This window comes from Gavia stellata, chromosome Z, assembly GCF_030936135.1.
Source record: "Gavia stellata isolate bGavSte3 chromosome Z, bGavSte3.hap2, whole genome shotgun sequence".
Taxonomy (NCBI): Eukaryota; Metazoa; Chordata; class Aves; order Gaviiformes; family Gaviidae; genus Gavia; species Gavia stellata.
Window position 1 is genome coordinate 53,085,188 of NC_082637.1, and position 20,030 is coordinate 53,105,217.

The 20,030-nt window shown below is 35.2% G+C and overlaps 1 protein-coding gene across 1 annotated transcript in view; it reads right to left on the reverse strand.

Annotated features, from left to right (window-relative positions):
• Positions 1-4,591: 4,591 nt before the first annotated feature.
• The window catches only part of LOC104251142 (long-chain fatty acid transport protein 6), a 40,396-nt gene continuing 24,957 nt past the window's right edge, over positions 4,592-20,030 (reverse strand). The window contains exons 6-10 of the mRNA XM_059833895.1: positions 11,460-11,550; positions 9,439-9,637; positions 8,730-8,827; positions 6,862-6,992; positions 4,592-4,768 (exon numbers count right to left, since the gene is read on the reverse strand). Of these exons, the coding sequence (XP_059689878.1) occupies positions 4,592-4,768; positions 6,862-6,992; positions 8,730-8,827; positions 9,439-9,637; positions 11,460-11,550 (696 nt within the window). The remainder of the gene's footprint in view (positions 4,769-6,861; positions 6,993-8,729; positions 8,828-9,438; positions 9,638-11,459; positions 11,551-20,030) is intronic.

Below are 20,030 nucleotides of genomic sequence, written 5' to 3' on the forward strand. Positions count from 1 at the left end.
TCAGTTACTTGAAGAAAAGGAGACGACAACAACAACAACAACAACAACAACAACAACAACAACAACAACAACAAGTGTTTTTTTGCTAGTCCAAGTGCCCTTTTTATAAATAAGAATTATTCCTGTATATGGTACAGCTGCCATAATGCAAATGTCCCCACTTCTAATGCAGGACTATGTAATAAAGGGAACTATGCAAACCTCACGGTGCCAGGAACAGCTCCAGATAGAAATAGGTCAGTGTATCTCCTGCTGTAAGGCAGGAATGAAGACTACTTTGTTATATTGCAAAAGCAATTCCTGACTCCTTGATTTGAACTGTGTCTGGTGCAGTCTGTGGAGAAACTGAATGAAGACTATTTTGGTAAAAGATTCTCAGACTGCGGAGAACTTGTGGATTTGTTACTGATACAGGAATTTCATTTCACTCTGATAATGACCTAGTTTATTTAAAACTAGCATTGCCATCTACATCATGTAATCTATTTGTCTAATTAAGGGTATAATGTGTAAGGTATTATGTCCTGAATACCAGGACACAATCTGATGATCTTCTGATGTTACCCTTATGGCAAAATTCATTATCAGACTACACTGTCAGTTGTAAACAGTACTGCTAATAATATACGTCACTAAATTTATTCCTAAAGTTACAACTATTCATGTGCAACTTTCTTTGGCTGTCTGCTGAATCTTTGCATCTAATTTTACTGTAAATAGCATTTTTCGATGTAGCAAATTTTAAACAGAAGGACATTATTTGCTTGGAATTAATTTTGACTTAATGAGTAAGTTTCATACGTGCTGCTACGTGTCTTATAATTTCTGCTCTGTGTAAGAATGCACATCAGATTACTAGTTGCATTGTTAGCTGGGAACAGGCTACTGAAAATGAATCATCACTTTTTTTTTAAGTAGAGTGTCTTTTTTGTCTTTCCTCCCATAGCCATCCAGTATCTTTTGATTTTAAAAATGCAAACAAAATGTCTCCTCCTTTTACCTCCTTTTTCATCCACAAAAAAAAAAAAAGTAAAACCAACAGTAGAAGATGTTTTCTGTATGTCATCTGCAGGGAATTTGTAGGTCAATTGAAATACATTCTTAATGGTGGCTGTTACAGGTATGGGAATGCTGGTGGGAGTGTGAAGGACAGTTTATGTGCTTCATCTCTTGAAAAGCTGCATCTACCTGGCTTGGGTGAGGAGGCTAAAATTCAGGCCATGATTTGCTGAGAAACTTTGTATTTTTTTATTGTTTCCTGGGGATCCTGAGAAAGATTTATGAAAACTAATCCAGACTATAACTGTAATTAACTGTACCAGATTCAGTAGCACAAGACAGTGGATATGTGTTTACCCTCACAGAATTTTACCTTTCCTAAATGATAATTCCAATCTCATTTCTTTAAAATAAACATTTCTTTCATCATTGATCATCCCCAGTTGCAGAGGAAAACTTCAAGATATATACGCTAAAGCTCAAAAATAATTACCTTTATTTATTTCAATCTCTCTCTCTCTCCTTTTTTTAATATGTGAGGTTAGCAGTGCGTCTCTCCATCCACACCGCAGCAACCCTCAGCTGCTTCTTTATCCCTACTACTTGAAATGAAACTTGCCAGGCAAATGCTGGGGCATGATTTTGCAGCAACACTCAAGCCCTCAGCCCTCTGCCATTGCACATGTTGATCTGCATATAAGGGTAGGAAATGAATAGGTTGGTCCAAATATTTTCTCATTCTGAAAGGAAGGGCCTTCCTGGTGTTTGATATGAACATCATTATTATTCAGCCTAACTTCAGTGCCAGCTCAACAATTTACATATCCATAGGAAATGCGACATTTTGCTGCAACATGCTTCAGTGCATCTGCTAGCACCTAGCCTACTGGGTAAAAGAAAGAAAACTACTGGACTGAAAATAATATACTGTTTTCCCCTTAGGAAATACAGAGCCAATGGCTCTATAGATTTTCCCTTTATTATTTTCTTGATGTCATAAGCATCCTGACTCTTGAGATAGTGCATGAGACAGGATTCTTTAACTCGCCTTTGAAAACAGGCAGGTTGCCCAGGCTGTCTTGGTTACACTAAGGAATCAGGGGATAGCTGGAATTCTGTATTTCTCTAGTGGTCACAGCTGGGAAAAAAAAACTTGTGAGGTGCTCAAGCCAGCTAAGTTAGAAGAGTCCTGCTGCTGTGGAAATATACTGCAGAGCTCAGAAACACCGACTGGCTGCCCTAGTAGTGGACAGAGCATGAAAGTTTGCACACATACAATTTTCTTCCTCTAATGCTGTCTCTGCCCTAACCACTCCACACAGAAACAATCTTCTTTATCTTAAATACTTTACAAAATAAGCTATGAAATGGTGACACTCACAAACAGGTTTTTGTTTCCTTTTTTTTTTTTTTAAATGGAAAGGTATTTACTTGTTTCCTTAACATTTTTTTCATGGTTTTTTTCCCTCTCATTTCTGTTGCATCTAAGTGGTAGAACCTTTTCACTAGTCATAAATAGTATCAAATACTGTAAAGCAAAATAAATCCAAAAAGTGGTAAATCTGATACCAAAGCTAAGCATTTAATTTCATTATATTAATTTATATTCTATTACAAGATTAAACATGCTACTGTGGATCTTAGGGTACAGATTTTTTTAAAATTATTTTTAAAATGTATTATTTGCCATAGGAACTGCATTATTTTTACTGTTGTAATAAAAGAAAAGGGATCCTGATGTATATTCAGCACACACTTATGGTAAGATGGGCATAAGAGATAAAACAGTTTTGATTTCAACAACCAATCTTTTGCTCAAAATTATAACCTAACTTGCAAAGTTGGGTTTAACTTCATGGTAAATACTTGATTCTTAAATTTGCAGTTGTTGACTAGGAAAATGCAACTATCTGCAGAACAGGGCAATGGTACTTCCATCTATCTCAATAAGCGGCAACCCCACCCCCCCAGCTTTCTGTCACAGAGATCCATTTTGGGAACTACATAAAGAAATAGATACAAAAAGTGGGACTAGTCAGGAAGTGCTAGACCACAGTGACCCCTTCCATCCTTACAGAGCAGTCCTCTCCTTTCCCCATTATGTACTTAAAAACTACATTAACATCTACCATAAAGCATGATGGTGTAAGTACTGTGTGGTCTTGCTGCTTTGTATGTTGCAAAACTGCAAACTTGCCTATTTATACAGGCAATCCCATAAAGAATATGGTATTCATAAATATAAGCAAGCTGTGAGTCTTCGTATATTTTTTTACTGCATCTTTGGTTCGGGTTTTTAAGGGAAATCAGTGATAGTGGAAAGTTGACCCAAGTTCTAACATCTTGTTAGATGAAGAAAGTAGAAAGAAACAAGAAAAGATAGCTGTTTTTTTAAGTATGTTACATCCTACTTTTTTATGAGAGCCTGGTTTCATACCACAGTTATGACAGAAGAGAGACTTGTGATCCCCAACACTGAAGAGAGCCACTCTTTCAGTATTCTATGATACTGCTTCTTGCTGATCAAAGATGGCATCACGATCCATTAGAGGAGGACACTGTGCAGGTACTGTATCAAAACAGGCTACAAAACAGCCTTTACATAATCAGACTTCAATCAAACTGAGACAGTATGGAATTTGGTTTAAATAATCTTACACTTTATTTTAAAACTTTTAAAAATCATTGCATTAGAACATATGATTTAGCATTTTAAATTTTCTGCTGTATTTTATACTCATAAAATAATAATCTCTGGCAGTCATTAATAAGAGTAAGGAAGCTATTTGTTAGTCAATATGCATGACATAAAGTGCTATAATAATTCTTTTTATGCTATATAAGACATTTTCCCCATTAAGTGTGCAGATTTTCTCTGCCTATTGTTGATCTGCTGATAAACATTTCACAAAAGTTTGCTCTGTCTTCAGAATTTGAGACTCCAAACAGCCAGTCTAACAAATGAAAGAGCATGAAATATGACAAAAAAATCTCAACAGTGATGTTAGTATAAACCTCTTAGTTTTTGGTTTGTTTGGAGGGCTTTCCTCTGCTTCACTTTCTTTCATCTTACGTTCCATCAGAAAAGCCCTCTGCAGAAGAGCTGTTTTTTCTTCCAACCACTGTCAAGTCTTTATTTCTTAAAATATATAATCAGAAATATATATGAAAAGTAAACTACATTAAAAACAAGATGCTACTGGCATATTTTCTCCCTCTAGGAACAACAACTTGTGTCACAATATCTTTATATGCTGAATCTTTTTTTAATGTTTCATACCACATATCATTCATGTTCATTTAGTACTAAGAAAAACTATCAGACTCAGCATTTATATTCCAAAATTAAGATAAAATAGATTTCAGTCATGTTTTACAGGTCATTTACTTAGAAATTGGTCTCAAGAGGTAAAAAATGATTAGTGAACAATAATGATCAAGTAAGGAAAGATACAAGACATACCTGAATGTAAATATCAAGTATATAAAATATTATTCTGGATAACTATGTATTAATACTGGTAATTAATGTTACTGTTTTCTCATACAGTAGCTTTATAGACTGTCCCTTTATAGCCTAATATTAGGTTAATTAAAGTTTCATTTTCCCCGATAAGATCATCTCATGTACTTCTTTGGTTAACAAGACATATGCTTTCTTAGAATTATCTAAAAAATAAAGGGGATCAGTAATTGTAGATGGATTAAAACCTTCATCCACCAGTCGAAATTTTTGTTGTTTGAATGTTCCAGTCATTTCCATTTTTTCCTATAGAAGAGAGAAGTACGTATTATTCAATAGAAGAGCTTCTTTCGTTTTGCTCACATTCACGTCGGTTTTTGAAAATCTTACTTGGTATAAGGTTAATACTGTTTATTCTTATTACGCTGGAAAACTACAACTTTTGTGCTTCTATGGACCAACACCCGGGGACATGGTGGAAAAACAGTTACAGCACATTGCTTTCTGCATCACTATGCAGTGTCTCATTACAGCGTTTCATTTGGTATAGCCCCAGCCTGCCCGAGACAATCTAGCTTCTTCATTTGTGCGCATTACAAAACTACACATCATAAAGAATCTGAGAGTAAAAGCTGTCATTATCAAGAACTTCTTTAATAAAACTCAGGAAATTCTCTATATCTATAATTATCGTCTCCTTAAATAAAGGGTTCAAAGAATCACATAGTAGATCTCCCATACTCATACTCAGCCAGGTCCAGATAAAGGCGGATCTTTACCATACATTTTATGTTTTCAAGCTTCTTTTCAGTGCCACCGTGTCCCTTGGAAAAAGTAGTGGGAGCCATCTCTAGTGAGACTCTTTTCTCTATCCTCCCTACCTTTTCTCAGCCCCACTTTATGACCTCTCTTCATTATCTTCTCTTCTGTCTTTACATTTTTATATACATACAAAAAATCTCCGACAATGAAAAATTAAGTATTATGTCCAACAACTCAGAGAGCTATTGTATTTACTCCAGATCTACCTCCAGATTGTATCTACCTGCTTTGGTTGGTCTAAGAAACATTCTGACATCTTCGAAAGTATGATTACATGTCAGATCAAGCTCAACAGGTTTTTAATTTTCTCCTTTGAAGTTCCACTCACTACCTTCTTTCTTGGTTAATAACAGCAGTACCCACAGCAATTCATCTGTAATGCAGGCATTTAAATTCTAATCAAAGTTCCAGATACTTGATATCCAGGCTACATCCAAGGTTCAGATTCCTTCTGCTCAGCATAAAGGCTTTTTTGTACATCTGTATCGCAATAAATCTAGACTAGGTTCACATCATTTCGTAAACTGACTACTGCACCATTCTCAAGTGTAATCTTGCTTGCTTGTATCAGAATGCTGCTGCAAAAGGTATCTTCCTGCACTTACGAGACAGATATATATACATATACATATATTTCAATTTCAAGGTCCTTCATAGCCTTTTCCTTTTTCCCCCTTTATTCTGAATCAGTATTCAATCTCTGATTGGCCCAGGGAACCAACTTCCCTAACTTATCTTCTCTTTTCAAACAAGGATTATTTTTTTCATCATCTCCTCAGACTTAGAAGCCTTACTTCATAAACATCTTCAAAAACATTTTTCTGTTTGCCTTTGTCAAGATGTTTTCAAAACACTTACCAGAAATAAAGATGCTTATCAGACTTCACTTACTGTGATGATCAGTATTGTATGTTTTTTATACTCTCCCATGTTTTTCTAGCGATATGTAGTCCATTGCATTACGTTTACATTTTTAACTCTTTGGGGAAGGGACTATTTTTTCCAAACTGGACAGTTACTACAGCAAAGTACTAGTACACAAATAGGGAAGACTTTGGTGATTATGGTGGTGACAAGAATAATACTGTACATTTTTAATTCATCTTTTCAATTTACCTAGTACCTTTTCAAATGCTTTAACTTTTGTCATTATATTACACAGCAAATAACATTTCATTTATTGTGCACAGTGTCTCCTGCTTTAGTTCTACTCATCTCTTCTCTCATTTCCACTGAATAAAATGGACTTTAGATTATTTTCCCCAGATGCAATTGTTCACATTTTACTAATCTGAATCTTTTTATTTTCCCATGTTCATGCTTCTAATCTCCCTAAATCCTTTTGTATGATCTCTATCCTTACTCATTTGTACAATTCCTCCTGTTTTAACATAATCTGCAAATTTTGTTGACTGTATAATTCCTTTCCCAGGACTCCATTAATGAAGACAACAAACAGGACCAGTTCTAAAAGTGACCAAGTGACATATGAACAAGCACTTTCTGTTATTCATTTAGCCATCCCTCTGTGCTAATGATGTAGATATTTGTATGCACTGTGCAATAATGCAGCTTACCTGGACTCTTAAAAAAAGAGGACAAGCATAACTCGGTAGATTGGTCACTACTTGCTTATACATTTGCTCCAAGTTTAATGATGTATCCTGCTTTAAAATAAGAGAGGCCATTCCTGCTTTCCCTTCATGATCTGGGGGAAAGGATTTGAAATGAGAGTTTTGAAACATGAATGAAGTTGACATTTTAGAGATGAACCCTACAAAAAAGAACTGTAGTGCATTAATACACTGTCAGTCATGTATCATCTTGTGAGTTTCAGTAAAGCTGGAAGATTACATTCATATTTTATAGGACATTACCTATATTTGGAGATCACTCAAGTGATCAGTTAAGCAATAATGCTGTAAATGAGTTTGGCAGGTAAGAGCAAATGGAGTCCCATGCTCAATACTAATCAATAAATGTGTATAAACATAAACAACATTCCTCTCTCAAAAACAAGAGTGCTGAGCGTCTTCCCCAGATTAGCCAATTATGACTTCTCTTCAGTTTTAGCCTTTCTCTCTTGCCAGTATCTTCTTCCAAAACTGTGGATCTGAATGTTATTAACAGAGAGAGAGATTAAAAATTTTTACTGGTTTGTCTGGAAAAAGAGAGCACTGCGGGTCTATGGGAAAGACCAAAATGGGTAAAATATAAAAGCAGTGACCTTCGGCAGTCAAAAATAACTGCACACTTTAACCATCAGCTAGTAATAACAGCAGAGACATTCTGCCAACCTTATCTTTTTTCACCTTTACTTTTTTTTCTAATGCTACAAAATTTGTAAAGAACTTGATTTGTTTATGTTTAAGCGCAATTATCAAGACAGTCACATAAACTGGGTAGGAATCTGCAGGTAAATGTTGTATAGGAAATGAGAAGCTCTTATATTTTTGAGCCTGATTTTCAGTCTTCTTTATTATGATCTTTCTTGTTGTGTGGCTTCAAACCAGAGGTAAGTGACACCTTTTTCACATTTTAAGCTCTTTATCATTTTGTGGTGGGTTCACTGTGGCCAAGAACCAAACATCCAGCCAGCTTCTCACTCACTCCCTTCTACCATGGGATGGAAAGGGAATAGATGGAAAGCAAGAAGACTCATGTATCAAGATAATGGCAGTTTAACAGGAAAAGCAAAAGCTGCATGCGCAAGCAAAGCAAAACCAGGACTTCATTCACTGTTTGTTCAGTGATAGCCAAGCGTTGGTAAGTTACAAACACTGTTTTAGTCACCAATGCAAAGCACAGCACCATACGGACTCCTATAAAGAAACTTATCTCTATCCCAGCCACACCTAGTACACATTTTAGAAAAAGATTTAGCATGAATGGGAATCAAACCCAGATGATCTAATGAAAATTAAAAAGAAATTAATGTATTTTCTTTCTTAATAATTAATTTATTTTTCCTCTTCGTTTTCTTTTTCACCTTCTCCTTGGTTTTGTAATATATCTGTTTACAGATGTTTTATGAGGCTAAGTGAAAAGTGAAATAAGACAGAAGAATGTCTTCATACACTTTCCTTTAGAGTTACTTTAATTCTTACCTTGTTGACATTTTATTTTGACACACGGATGTGTGGATTTTCCATGGATGTGAATTTAATAAATCTTTAAACTTTAATTTAGATTATGTAGCTATCACAAATTAATGAAAGATAACTTTTCAAAAATACACATCACTGCATACACATAAAAATGCATGATTCACTGGCTCATTCACAATCTGCTGGTATTTTCATTATTTACATCTACATTTTAGCTAACTATTAAACAGATGGGTCAATCGGAAGTGATTCATAGGTTTAAAACATTAAATAAAAGAGTTATGAGGGTTAACAACTAACCTAGGGGAACAAAAAGATACAGTTAAAGCTTCTTTTACCTGGCACAGATACACCATACACATTTGCTTCTTGTATGAAGTCCAACATTACAATGACATCGGAAACTTCTGTAGTTGCAACATTCTCCCCTTTCCATCTAAAACATGTGAAAAAATAATTTAATCCCATGGAAACATATGGACACCTTCTCTTTAAAAAACATTAACTTTAGTAGGAACTCCATTCATTTCAAACTAACAACACCTCAAATTTGTTCCCACTTGTCACGTTGGTATATTGATCTGATCACCAGAAGACAACGCTTGCAATTCAAATGGTACTGGATATTAACTGTCACTATAAAGTACAATCAAAGCTTATCACAATCTGATATAATGGCTTTCAAAATTTCAACATGCATCTAAATGTATCAAATGTGACCAGTCTTTACTACTGGATACATTTTTCTCCACTTCACTATCCAACTTCCTTGCTCGCAGCAAAACCATCACTAGTTACTATGCTTATTGGAAGGAGTGTTCAAACAGCTGTAATTCCTACAAAACATCCTGGAAATGACCTATCCAGCTCCATGGGAACACTTTTTACAAAGTTAAGCCCCTACCATCCACTTCAAGATCCTTATAAGCTACATCACAATAGTAATAAACTGAACACTTCCGGTTGAAAACAAATAGAACAGTATTATTGTATTCTGCATGTCCATGTTTTTTAACAAAGAAATGTGAAAAGGAACAATGATTATACCTGAAGGTATCTCCAATCCGGTCCCAAAAATAAAGAAAATTTTCATGGTCTTGAACCATTAGATCTCCAGTATTAAAATAAAGATCTCCCTTCTTAAATACCTCACATAGTAATTTCTTTTCTGTGTGTGTCTTATTGCCAGCATAACCAAAGAAGGGGTTCTTTGCATTGACTTTGGAAATGAGAAGACCAGCCTCACCTATACAGAGAAGTTGAAAGAATGTAAACCTAAGGTATCATTGCACATTTCCTGTACTATACATTAATACTGATTTGGTACATGTGATTTTACAAGACCAGGAACCAAGTTTGTTAGGGTTGAGTACATAAGACCCAATAAGAAAAACTTACCTGTTTCTAATGCGCTACAATTCCTGTGGTCACCTCTACGTGCAAAATGACCGTAAAGACACAGTACAATATTGTCCACTCAAATTCCCAGTCTTTTGTATTTCTTCCTGATGACTCGTCAAACAGTTTTCTCCCAGAACCGTCATCTATCAATTGTGAATTCACTAGTAGGTTTACTATCCTCTCAAAGTGCACGCTTCAAGTGAATATTATGTCCCACTCCCCACACCTTACTGAATTTCCAGTGATGAGTTTCAACTCCATCAGCTTCCTATTGAAAAACTAGTGTTAATAAAAAGCAGGTGTTCAACCTAAGAATTAAATCCTTACTTAGTCTGCTTTGAGAAGTTCTGAGAACATTTCTTAAGAATTTTCATTAATAGAATACAGTGTCATTGCTTTCTTTTTGGAGTAAAATATAAAAGTTTCAATATAATTTTTTTCTCAATAAATAGGGAGAGATGGGAATAGGATCATCCTGCTATGCATGTAGAGTATCAGGGTGTTAGTTTGCTGAAAGTGGAATAGTTGTTTGAACTCCTAACCTTTTTGGAAGCACATTGAGGATAATAAAGCTTAAGAGTTACATTACTTTGTATCAGAGACAAGAATTATAAATATGAAAATATGTAAAAATAAAGACGTGTCCAAAGGTATGCACAATTTTTAATTTAAGACTGCCTCCTCATAAAAGAACTGTGCCTTTCTTCCATAAATTGGTAGTGTTTAAGGTGAAAGCATTTAGTTCACTGGTAGTGTCACTGCAGCCATGATGCTCTGAAGATATAGGGCATGGGTAAGACAAAGACTATAGATAGAGATAATACTTTTTATTAGACTGACCGGTATAACTGGAAAAAAATTAGACCACAGGTATCTAATTAGAGCATGTGTTCCCTTCACAGGTCAGTCTGACATCCCTATGGATAATTTCCTATAAAATTTAACGTTTTGGGGACCATATTTTCCTGGAAGTGCCCATCTTTGATTAAGACCTATTACAGAATCTCCTAACTACTTTGAAAAATCTGCTTCAGCTCCCTGTTAAAGCTGTCTGCCTGACCTTTAAGAAGAGTTTTTCTTGCTTCAGCTTCCAGGCATTCATTACAGCTGTTACCTTTCTACAGTACAACAGAGATGCTTTAGTATCTGCTAAACACTTTGAAAATAGGTATAATCAAGAGATACCAGATATTTGATAAGTATTTTGAAGATAGCTTTAATCAAACAGCCTCTTTAAAAAAAAAAAATTATAAGCTTAATCAACTCACTTAGTCAGGAACACTTAATCTCTCACCAAAAAGCATTTGCTCTAGAGCACCAGTCTTTCTTGTAGATCTCTTAGGCAACCATCTCACTGGGTTAACCTCCTTTAAAAAACACAGATGTCATTATCTACATATTCAGAGATAATATCACATCATCACTTTTGAATATTGCTCTTCTGTGAATATATCCAAGGATCTCCTAAGTTCTTCTGGTGTCAGTACTGGTATGTTTAATAATGTTCTGTCTTAGATCAAAAATCATATTGCTTTTGTGACAGCAAAGAGTAATAGTTGATGTTGGTATAGTACAGTAACACAATAGCAAGGCTCCTTAAAAAAATTCTTTGGAGTATTTATATTACAATCAAAAGGCCGTTATATCCTATTAAAATACATACTTACCCTTCTTAACTTTTTCACACCAACCATGCTTATTTCTAATTGGTTCGTCTTTTTGGAAATCATACTTGATTAAATCAAATGGGAAAAAAAGCTGAAAAAGGGAAAAAGGGTCATCAGTTATTCATCTACACAGTGACATCTGGTGGCAGCAAATATAAGCAAGAAAACCTTTACTCCAGTCTTGCTCATCTAAAAGTAGAACGTAGTTTTATTTAAAACTGAAAAGGTATGTAAACTTACACCATTTCCTGGAGGTAAGCAACATCAAAACATTTTTATAATCCTATAACTTCTAAAAATACTTGGTGAAGACACAGAACCATAATTTTGTTAATTTTCTTACAAATAAGTTAATGGGGTCCATGTATCAGTGCAAAGGCCTACATGAGTCAGGATAATAGAAGCATATCTGGAATTTAACCAACATCTAATGGTGGTGGCTGATATGAAAAGTGTCCTTGGGGTCTTCTGGCACCTAAAACAACTTCCCTTACAAAGGGAAACCTGATTCCTGTTGGGCTTTACTCTTGCTTAACTAGCCTCTGTTCTTCCCTCAAGCTTTCTCAGGCTGGTGTAAGGTGGAAAGCCTTATCATGAGCACCAGCAGAAGCATATGTACTCCCATGTCGTTTGACATGGTTATGGAGCTGTGCATGTTCCACAGTTATGTCAGGGTTAGTTCTGCATTTTTCTGAATACTGTGAACCCTTGAGTCCTGCCACTGCTGACCTAACTGACCTCCTAGTTATGTTCTACAACTAACCTTCCTCTTGTATAAGGATCACCAAGAATGTGGCTCTGAGTAAGCTGAAGGAAAGGGCAAGATATTCTTATCAACACTAGAAATTGCAATACTTCTTTTCTCCAATATACAGCGTCTGACTTATTTTGCTTCATTTTTCTACTGTGATATAAATCCAAATTAGACCTTTGAGAGACATTGACAGAAATCATATGCCTGATACTATATGGACCACTGTGTTTGCAGTTATTACCCTAAGGCTTCAGTTTGCCCACGTTGGGATTCCAATTTCCCTTTCATAAAGTATATTGGCAATATATTTAACAGCTACTCAAACCAAGGATATACAATTATCTTCTCACGAAGAAATCTTGGCAAGCAGGGAAAAGAATTTAAAAAATATATGAAAATACACTTGCGCTCTTCACAATAAAGAAATGCAATATAATATAAGATTGGTGTTGTGAAAGTGACTGAAGTAAAGGGTAGGATGCTAAAACATAAACCCCTTTGCTTTTCTGCAACTAATTTGGATGAAGAGTTGCATAATTATTTTATCCTAATTTGAAATGTTGCAGTAGCTGTATCACATCATTTTGTTTTCAAGGAATTCTGAATAAATAGACACTTGAATCAAACATCAGGCACACAATTTCAGCCTCATAGGGACAAACTTGTTTCACTGAGTCTTTTCAATGGTCACCACTGTGTTTTCCTTCTACCCCAAGTCTGAAACAAAAAGATATTTTTAACAGTTGATCAAAGGAACAAGGTCGTAGCGTGCAAAATCAAGTCATGATCCAAGAATTGGAGACTTTTTGAATAAAGTGAGGTGTATTTTTTTTAATAACTAGAGACTATAGCATTTACCAAAGTCAAGAATTTGAGAGCCAAAACGTTCACCTTAATTAGAAAATAGTTGTATTATTCTTGAACAGAATGGGAGGTATTCATAATAAACACAAGTAATTTTTTCTTAGAGTCTTTTCTTTTGGCTCTCTCCATTTAATTGCTGTTCTTTCTCACTTTCTTTTTTTACCCTGATATTTAGTACTTTAATAGGTTTCATATGACAGACCAAATGCAATGAATAATATAAATAATAAGACTGAAATGGTATAAAATGAAATGTTATTCTGATATTTTTGTGTTTGATTAGAACTGCAGTGTGCCCGGTTCAGTTTGATTTTTATCTGTTCATGCCTCCAGAGCTCAATAGCTGTATCCTGTCAACGTATTAGTCCGTATGATGCATTATTTTAAGTAGTTATAAATAATCAGAAACTTTAATTTAGTATCTGAGATAATCTAAAAACTGTTGAGACTTTTACTATTTATGTTGCTGCATACATCTTTTAGTGCCTGCAAATTTAGAGTATTAACTATGTCTATTCCAGTCACCTTTTTGAAATAATAGTCATGCAAATACGTAATTAAAAGGAGAAAACACCACATATTGCATAAGACATGCGTCATGAAACTATGCCAATACACATTCTGTGCAAACAGCTTTCTTTTTGTATTAAATACTAGAAAATGAAAGCTCCAGAGCAAAGCATTTAGTCTGGGTACAGGCTTACATTTGTTTTACCTCATTATTTAAAATTTATTGGAAAAGAAGGCCTGAGCTATTGAAACATTACCATATTATTACCATACTCAGAACAAAGAGTGCTGCATGCAGTATTCATCATTTTAATCTACATTTTACTCCCTAAAGCACCACATAAATGTACCAAACAAAAAGCATAATTTATCTAGATGAAACTTAGAATGAGTTAAACTGCAACATTATTGTCTGTTACTATGCTGCCTGGATGTTACTTAATAACAGCATCCCACCCCACCCCCCTTTTTTTTTTTGATTGACTGGAAATATATGAGTTTAAATATTGTTTTGAAAATAGTTTTGAAATTCCTGAAGTTTCAACTTACAGTGAATGCTCACAGAACCTTCATCAGAGAACAAAGATCACAAGCTATTGCTTTTTGTTAATTATTTGTTTTAGAGATGAGATATTGTTGAATTCTTTAGGAGGATATCTGTTTATAAAACAAAGCATTACATTTACTAGATTTAGTTCCAAGCATCTTAAAAAAGTGAAATGTAAGAAAAAAATTCTGGAGCATAGTATCATCATATCTTATAAATGTTTAAAAAATACACTTGTAATGCCTTATTTATGCTGTAAAAAGCAGATGTATAGGTCCTCTGCATAGTTTTGTTAGCCAAAGAAAACAAAACCAAGAAAGAAAACCTTTTAAAGCTATGCTTGATATTAACTGAATCACCACATACTATAATAAAATACCTTGGAATACACTCGAAGTACCTTAGATTATTTTACCTCAAAACTAGTCAAAAGAGCAGAAACAGCACTAATTTTCATTGGCCAATGAATTTAAGAGCTTCCATTGCTTGGATTAACACATGCCAATGTTCTTCCTATTAATCCAGTTTTCCAGGGTCTTAAGATTCGCTTAAACCTAACTTTGTTTACTTTTAAACTAAGAAGTATCTCTTCTGACACGTAAGTTCTATGAGTGTATGAAAGAAGTGTATGAAAGAAGTGTATGAAACAATACTAATTCTGCATTGCTGTGTGAAAGACAAAGTATTTTATATGTTGAAATGATTTATGATTTGTGGTAAGATTTAAATGTTTCTCAGCTCAAAGCTCATTTTGATCCATACAGTTTTGAGTAAGGGAGTTTTAGATTCCTGTAAGAGTTGGAATACTTATTCTTAAAATAATGAAAAAATACATTTATAAATAAAGTTTGGAATATTTTTTTACATGCTGCTTTTTCAGGTGTACTTGCCATGAGCTATTTTTAGCCCTTCTTACAAGCTTTCTTGGATCTCATTAGTCCCACTCTCCCATTGCATGTTCTCTGCCATCACTCAGAACTAATTTCAGTGTAAGAAAGAGATTTATATATATATTTGATAGATATGACTGAGAGTCTTACAGATTTTTCCGATGTCACATTTATATAAACACACACATAATGTATTAATATATAATAAAATTAATCATTAATATTAACTACGTAGATATGTATGCCAGATATAAATATTAAACAGTAATTTATTGTATTACTATGTTAATCTATACACTATCTTCTTCGTAAAACATTTTAAGTCTTACCATCTAAAAAGCTATTCAGAGGCTTCTACTTTTCCATGCATTGACTCTGTATGAACATACTTATTGAAGCATTAATTCATATACCACAGTGATGCTTTCAAGCACATGAATAAATCCCTCTTATATAAAGAGTATAGTGTGAAAATAAACAAGTGCAAACAAGAGCACTGCTTTGAGTAGCAGCTGCGGGAACTGGGGCTGTTCAGTCTGGAGAAGAGGAGGCTGAGGGGAGACCTTATTGCTCTCTACAATTACCTCAAAGGGGGTTGCAGAGAGGTGGCTGTTGGTCTCTTCTCCCAAGTGACTAGTGACAGGACAAGAGGAAATGGCCTCAAGTTGCACCAGGGGAGGTTTAGACTCCATATTAGGAAAAATTTCTTTACTGAGAGAGTGGTGAGACACTGGAATAAACTGCCCAGGGAAGTGGTGGAGTCACCATCACTGGAGGTGTTCAAGGAATGTGTGGACATGGCATTGCGGGACATGGTTTGGTGGGCATGGGGGTGTTGGGTTGATGGTTGGACTTGATGATCTTACAGGTCTTTTCCAATCTTAGTGATTCTGTGATTCTGCGATCTCACACACAGTGGCTTCTGGGATGTCTGGCAACTGCTATAGCATTCATCTATTTCTTCCTATCAATTTGTGTCTTACAAATTATTTATGAAAATAGATGTGTTATGTAGAACCTTAATATTTACACAAGTGTTTGCCCCCAACCCTTGGCAGTTACTGTCAGAAAAGTTACTTTGCTCATTCTGAGAGCTCAATTTGTCTGTTAAAGCTGTAACTTTTGTCTGCATTTCACCTTTAGAAACCTTGCCTACGACAGAAATGCCTTCCTATTTATTTTCATTTTCCCCCGCTACTTTGAACCCACCTGCTATTATTCCCAATATCTATATATGGGTTTTTATACTGCATTTACTTCATTCTGACTGTGCAATTATGCCAGTAGAAAGAGAGTAAGTTTCTTGCTTCTCCTTTACTGTACCACACATATGAACACACAAGCCTCTTTTCCCCTTTCTCAGTTCTCTTTCTTTCTATTCCCAGCTTAAGAAATAGGTGTTTAGGAAATCCCTAGAGAGTATGTCTAAAGTTATCTGCTCATATCATCCCATGTGTGAAGAGAATAATGTTTCAAAAGTTGATGTAGCATTTCTTTGAAGAAACAAAAAAAAAAAATAGGAATTGGATGGCTGGGCCTTGTCTGTGCTATTCTCTGCTTTCCAGCAGGAGACTGTCTCCAACTTCAGATGATTCATGGGTCAGCAAATCAGAAATAAAGCAGCTCTCCTTTACATATTGCTAGACGTCCAGCTAATCAGTCATTCAGACTGAAGCAAAACAAACATAACAGCTACACTTCAAAATGCCTTGTTTAATAATCTATAACCTGTAAAATGTATTTAAAAAACCCTATAACAAATGCCTGAAATAAGTAAAAATGAACTTATCTATGGCATTAAAATACATAGTTTGTGTCACAATACTCACAGATTGCGGAGTAATAAAAAACATGTATAAAGAGTCCCCAAACTTAAGTATCTGTTTAAATATGTACTTAAAAAAAAAAAATCACTAAAACGTACACCACATGATATTTTCAACATTCTTTCTCTCTCTTAACCTTTTCTAGACTTTTCTGAAACTGCACTATATCTAAGCCTTTGTTCATGTCAACACTACTCTGCTTCAGCATACAAGGGGGCTAGCTGCTCCTGCAAACAAGCATCATGAAGCAGACTGAAGGAACTGCCAGCCAGAGGAACTGCACCGATGACAGAAGCAGAGCCCCAGTAGTTAACAGATTGCAGAACTGTTAATTTGAGACATGTAATTATTGTAATACTATTAATATGCCACGTTGTTCCACTGACACAAATTCTTTCAGAGAGATCAAAACAAAGCTCCTCATGGAGCTTTTGAGTCGTTTCTGAAACCTCCTTGATTTGGAAGAGATTTGGGGCAGTTCTATTTCCACATAAAATGGGTCATATAATCCATCCACTGACCTGGCTAGACATACCATGCTCATGTAACCAAGGCGAGGTGGTTTGTCTGCACTGAATCTGGTTTTCAGTGACAACCTTCATTCTTCCCTCAAACTCTACAGTCAGAGAATGCCAAATGTGTATATGCTGGGGGAAGGGCTGGGAGTCAGTACACCTCAGGCCCCCTGGAGAATGGTAGTAGCTAAATATTGAGCCTGCTCACAAATAATGTGCTTCTGCTACTTTCCTTATGCCAGAAACTACAGAAATAACTGAAGACTTACTGTAGATTATTTCTAGGGAAAAGGGAGTACTGAAAAAGAGAGAATAAAATTGATTTCAAGCCAAACCAAATGGAATGAATGGCTTTTTCCGGTTCATGGAATACCTTATGGTCTTTCCATATTCATACTGAGTAAGCAAGGGGACAATCCATAACTATCTTAGCAGACTATACTGATGTTTCCACAGACTATAACAGTTCCAACTTGGAATAGTATATAAATTATAGAAAAGATGCCTAGTGAGATCGAGTATTCAGTTGCAACAGCATTTATCTTTTAATTGGAGTTTGCGTGAGCTATTTTTGCTTCTAATCTGCAGTGACTAACTCAAATCGTAAGTCCAATCATTAAAGAGGAAAAAGTAGCATGTTTCATGTGCAAAAACCCCCAAAATACTAATCTTCCTTTTGGAAACAGAAACAGTATATGTTACTGACATATGAAGTGCCACTATTAACACATGCAAAACCCCCATACTACTTAATTAAAAATACAGATAATTAAATCAATAAATAGGTAATTTCAAGTCTAATCCTTTATCCGCTGTAGCCTTTACATGGTATTTCCAAAAGGTTAATGACACGACAAAACTCTGTCAAAAGTTCTGAAATACTGAAAACAAGTTTACTTGGGTTTGGAACAAATGTAAAATTTCATAACATTTAAAAAAAAAGTTTTAAAATAATTAAAGCATGTGGCTTAGAAAAGTCTGAAAGAAAAATTAACATCAGCTCTAAGGTTCCTGGTTCACCTCCTACCCCTTAAATTCCAGATTCCTGATTTCCTGTAGTGGATCCATACCCTTCTAGAGACATCCATCAGCACCAGATGTCCACCATGCATACTACAGAGCATCAGTCATGTAGAACAGAGAGTCAGCAGAGTAGGCCTGCTTAAATTCCTGAGCTCTCAACAGTTTCTGAAAAACACACTAGTTCTTGTGGTGTTTTTGAGTTGTTTCCAGGTTCCTCCCTGCAGTCTGGGTTCCTATCCCAAAAGTGAAGAATTTCTCTGGCTCCGAGTTGTAAAGTAGTCTGCAGTGATCGTAATGTGGTGATGCTGTATTGAGGTTGTGGACCCTGGAACATATGCTGCCTAGAAACCTATTTGCATGTCATCAGAAGATACCTCTGATGTACTTCCAAACAATATTTTTACGTCATTCTCTGAAAAAAAGTTTTGTCATGACATTTTACTCTCAGTTCTCCTCAGGAGAACAAATGACACTTAAGTCAGCAGGAGTTGTATATATAGATAGGTATGCTCAGTACAGATAGGTATCTGAGTTAATTTGCAAATTCTAGGCAATATGTGTAGTCCTATTTCTTTCAAGAAGAGTAAAAATTGGTGTAAATAACAACATAATGTTAAATATCTAGTCTCCTTGCTAGAAAGCCTCTTTCATGTTATTAGCTAAAGCTTGGGACACATGTTACTTACTGACTTCTCAAACAATTTAAGAGATGGTATTAACAGGTCCCAAAGGGAAAAATCTATCTGCGAATTTCAAGCTGAAATAAATTCTTCATTTACTCAGAAGGATGAAGGAAAAGCCACCACGTGTGATATAAGTAAAATATATTCCTCTTCCCCAAGACACGTAACTTCCATTGTCAAAGCTGATGAAACACAAAACAGACTATCAAATAAGCAGTGAAAAAAAGGTATGTTTCTTCTAGTTTAGTAACCTAGAACAAACCAAATAAAGATAGCAGTCTTGGCACATAAAGGGGCATAGAATTTTTAAATTAATACCCTTGGCAATTGGTCTGTCACAATTACTCAACAGTGATTATATTTGTATTGTGTTATCTTTAAAATTTCTGATATGATACATACTAGATGTAGAGTAGTTTAATTGAGTTACTTATGTTTAATTGCGTCTACGTATAAAATATGTCTTGAAGTTATAGCTGCCTACATATTAGTTTATTTTCATTTTTATTAATTCCCATTTATGCCAAATGTTTACATAGTAATATGCAATACATATACACTCTTTGAAAACAGCTCTAAGTATAATCCGTAGAACACTAAGTCAAAACAGGACACTTCTACGTTTATTTCACAGACGGTGAGTTCTTAGATATTAAAACAAATCCAACTTCCTCTTTTATCTTTTAATATAGCAGAGATTTGAAACTCGGAACCCACTCAAAACTGTCAGAAGAGAGGCAAGGCCTTTTTGACTCTTGTGAACTTTAAGAAAAATCTAAGTGTTACTGCTGAAAGTGTAACTGGGTTGCGTGCTAAGCACTATCTGCAATACTATGGCAGCCAAGATTTTACAGAAGGTCAATTAAACTTGCAGTAACCAAGTCAGAAAATTTACCTTGGACTTATGACTGCAGCCGCATGTCCTGTGGTCAAACTGAGAAACGCATTTACCTTCAGCA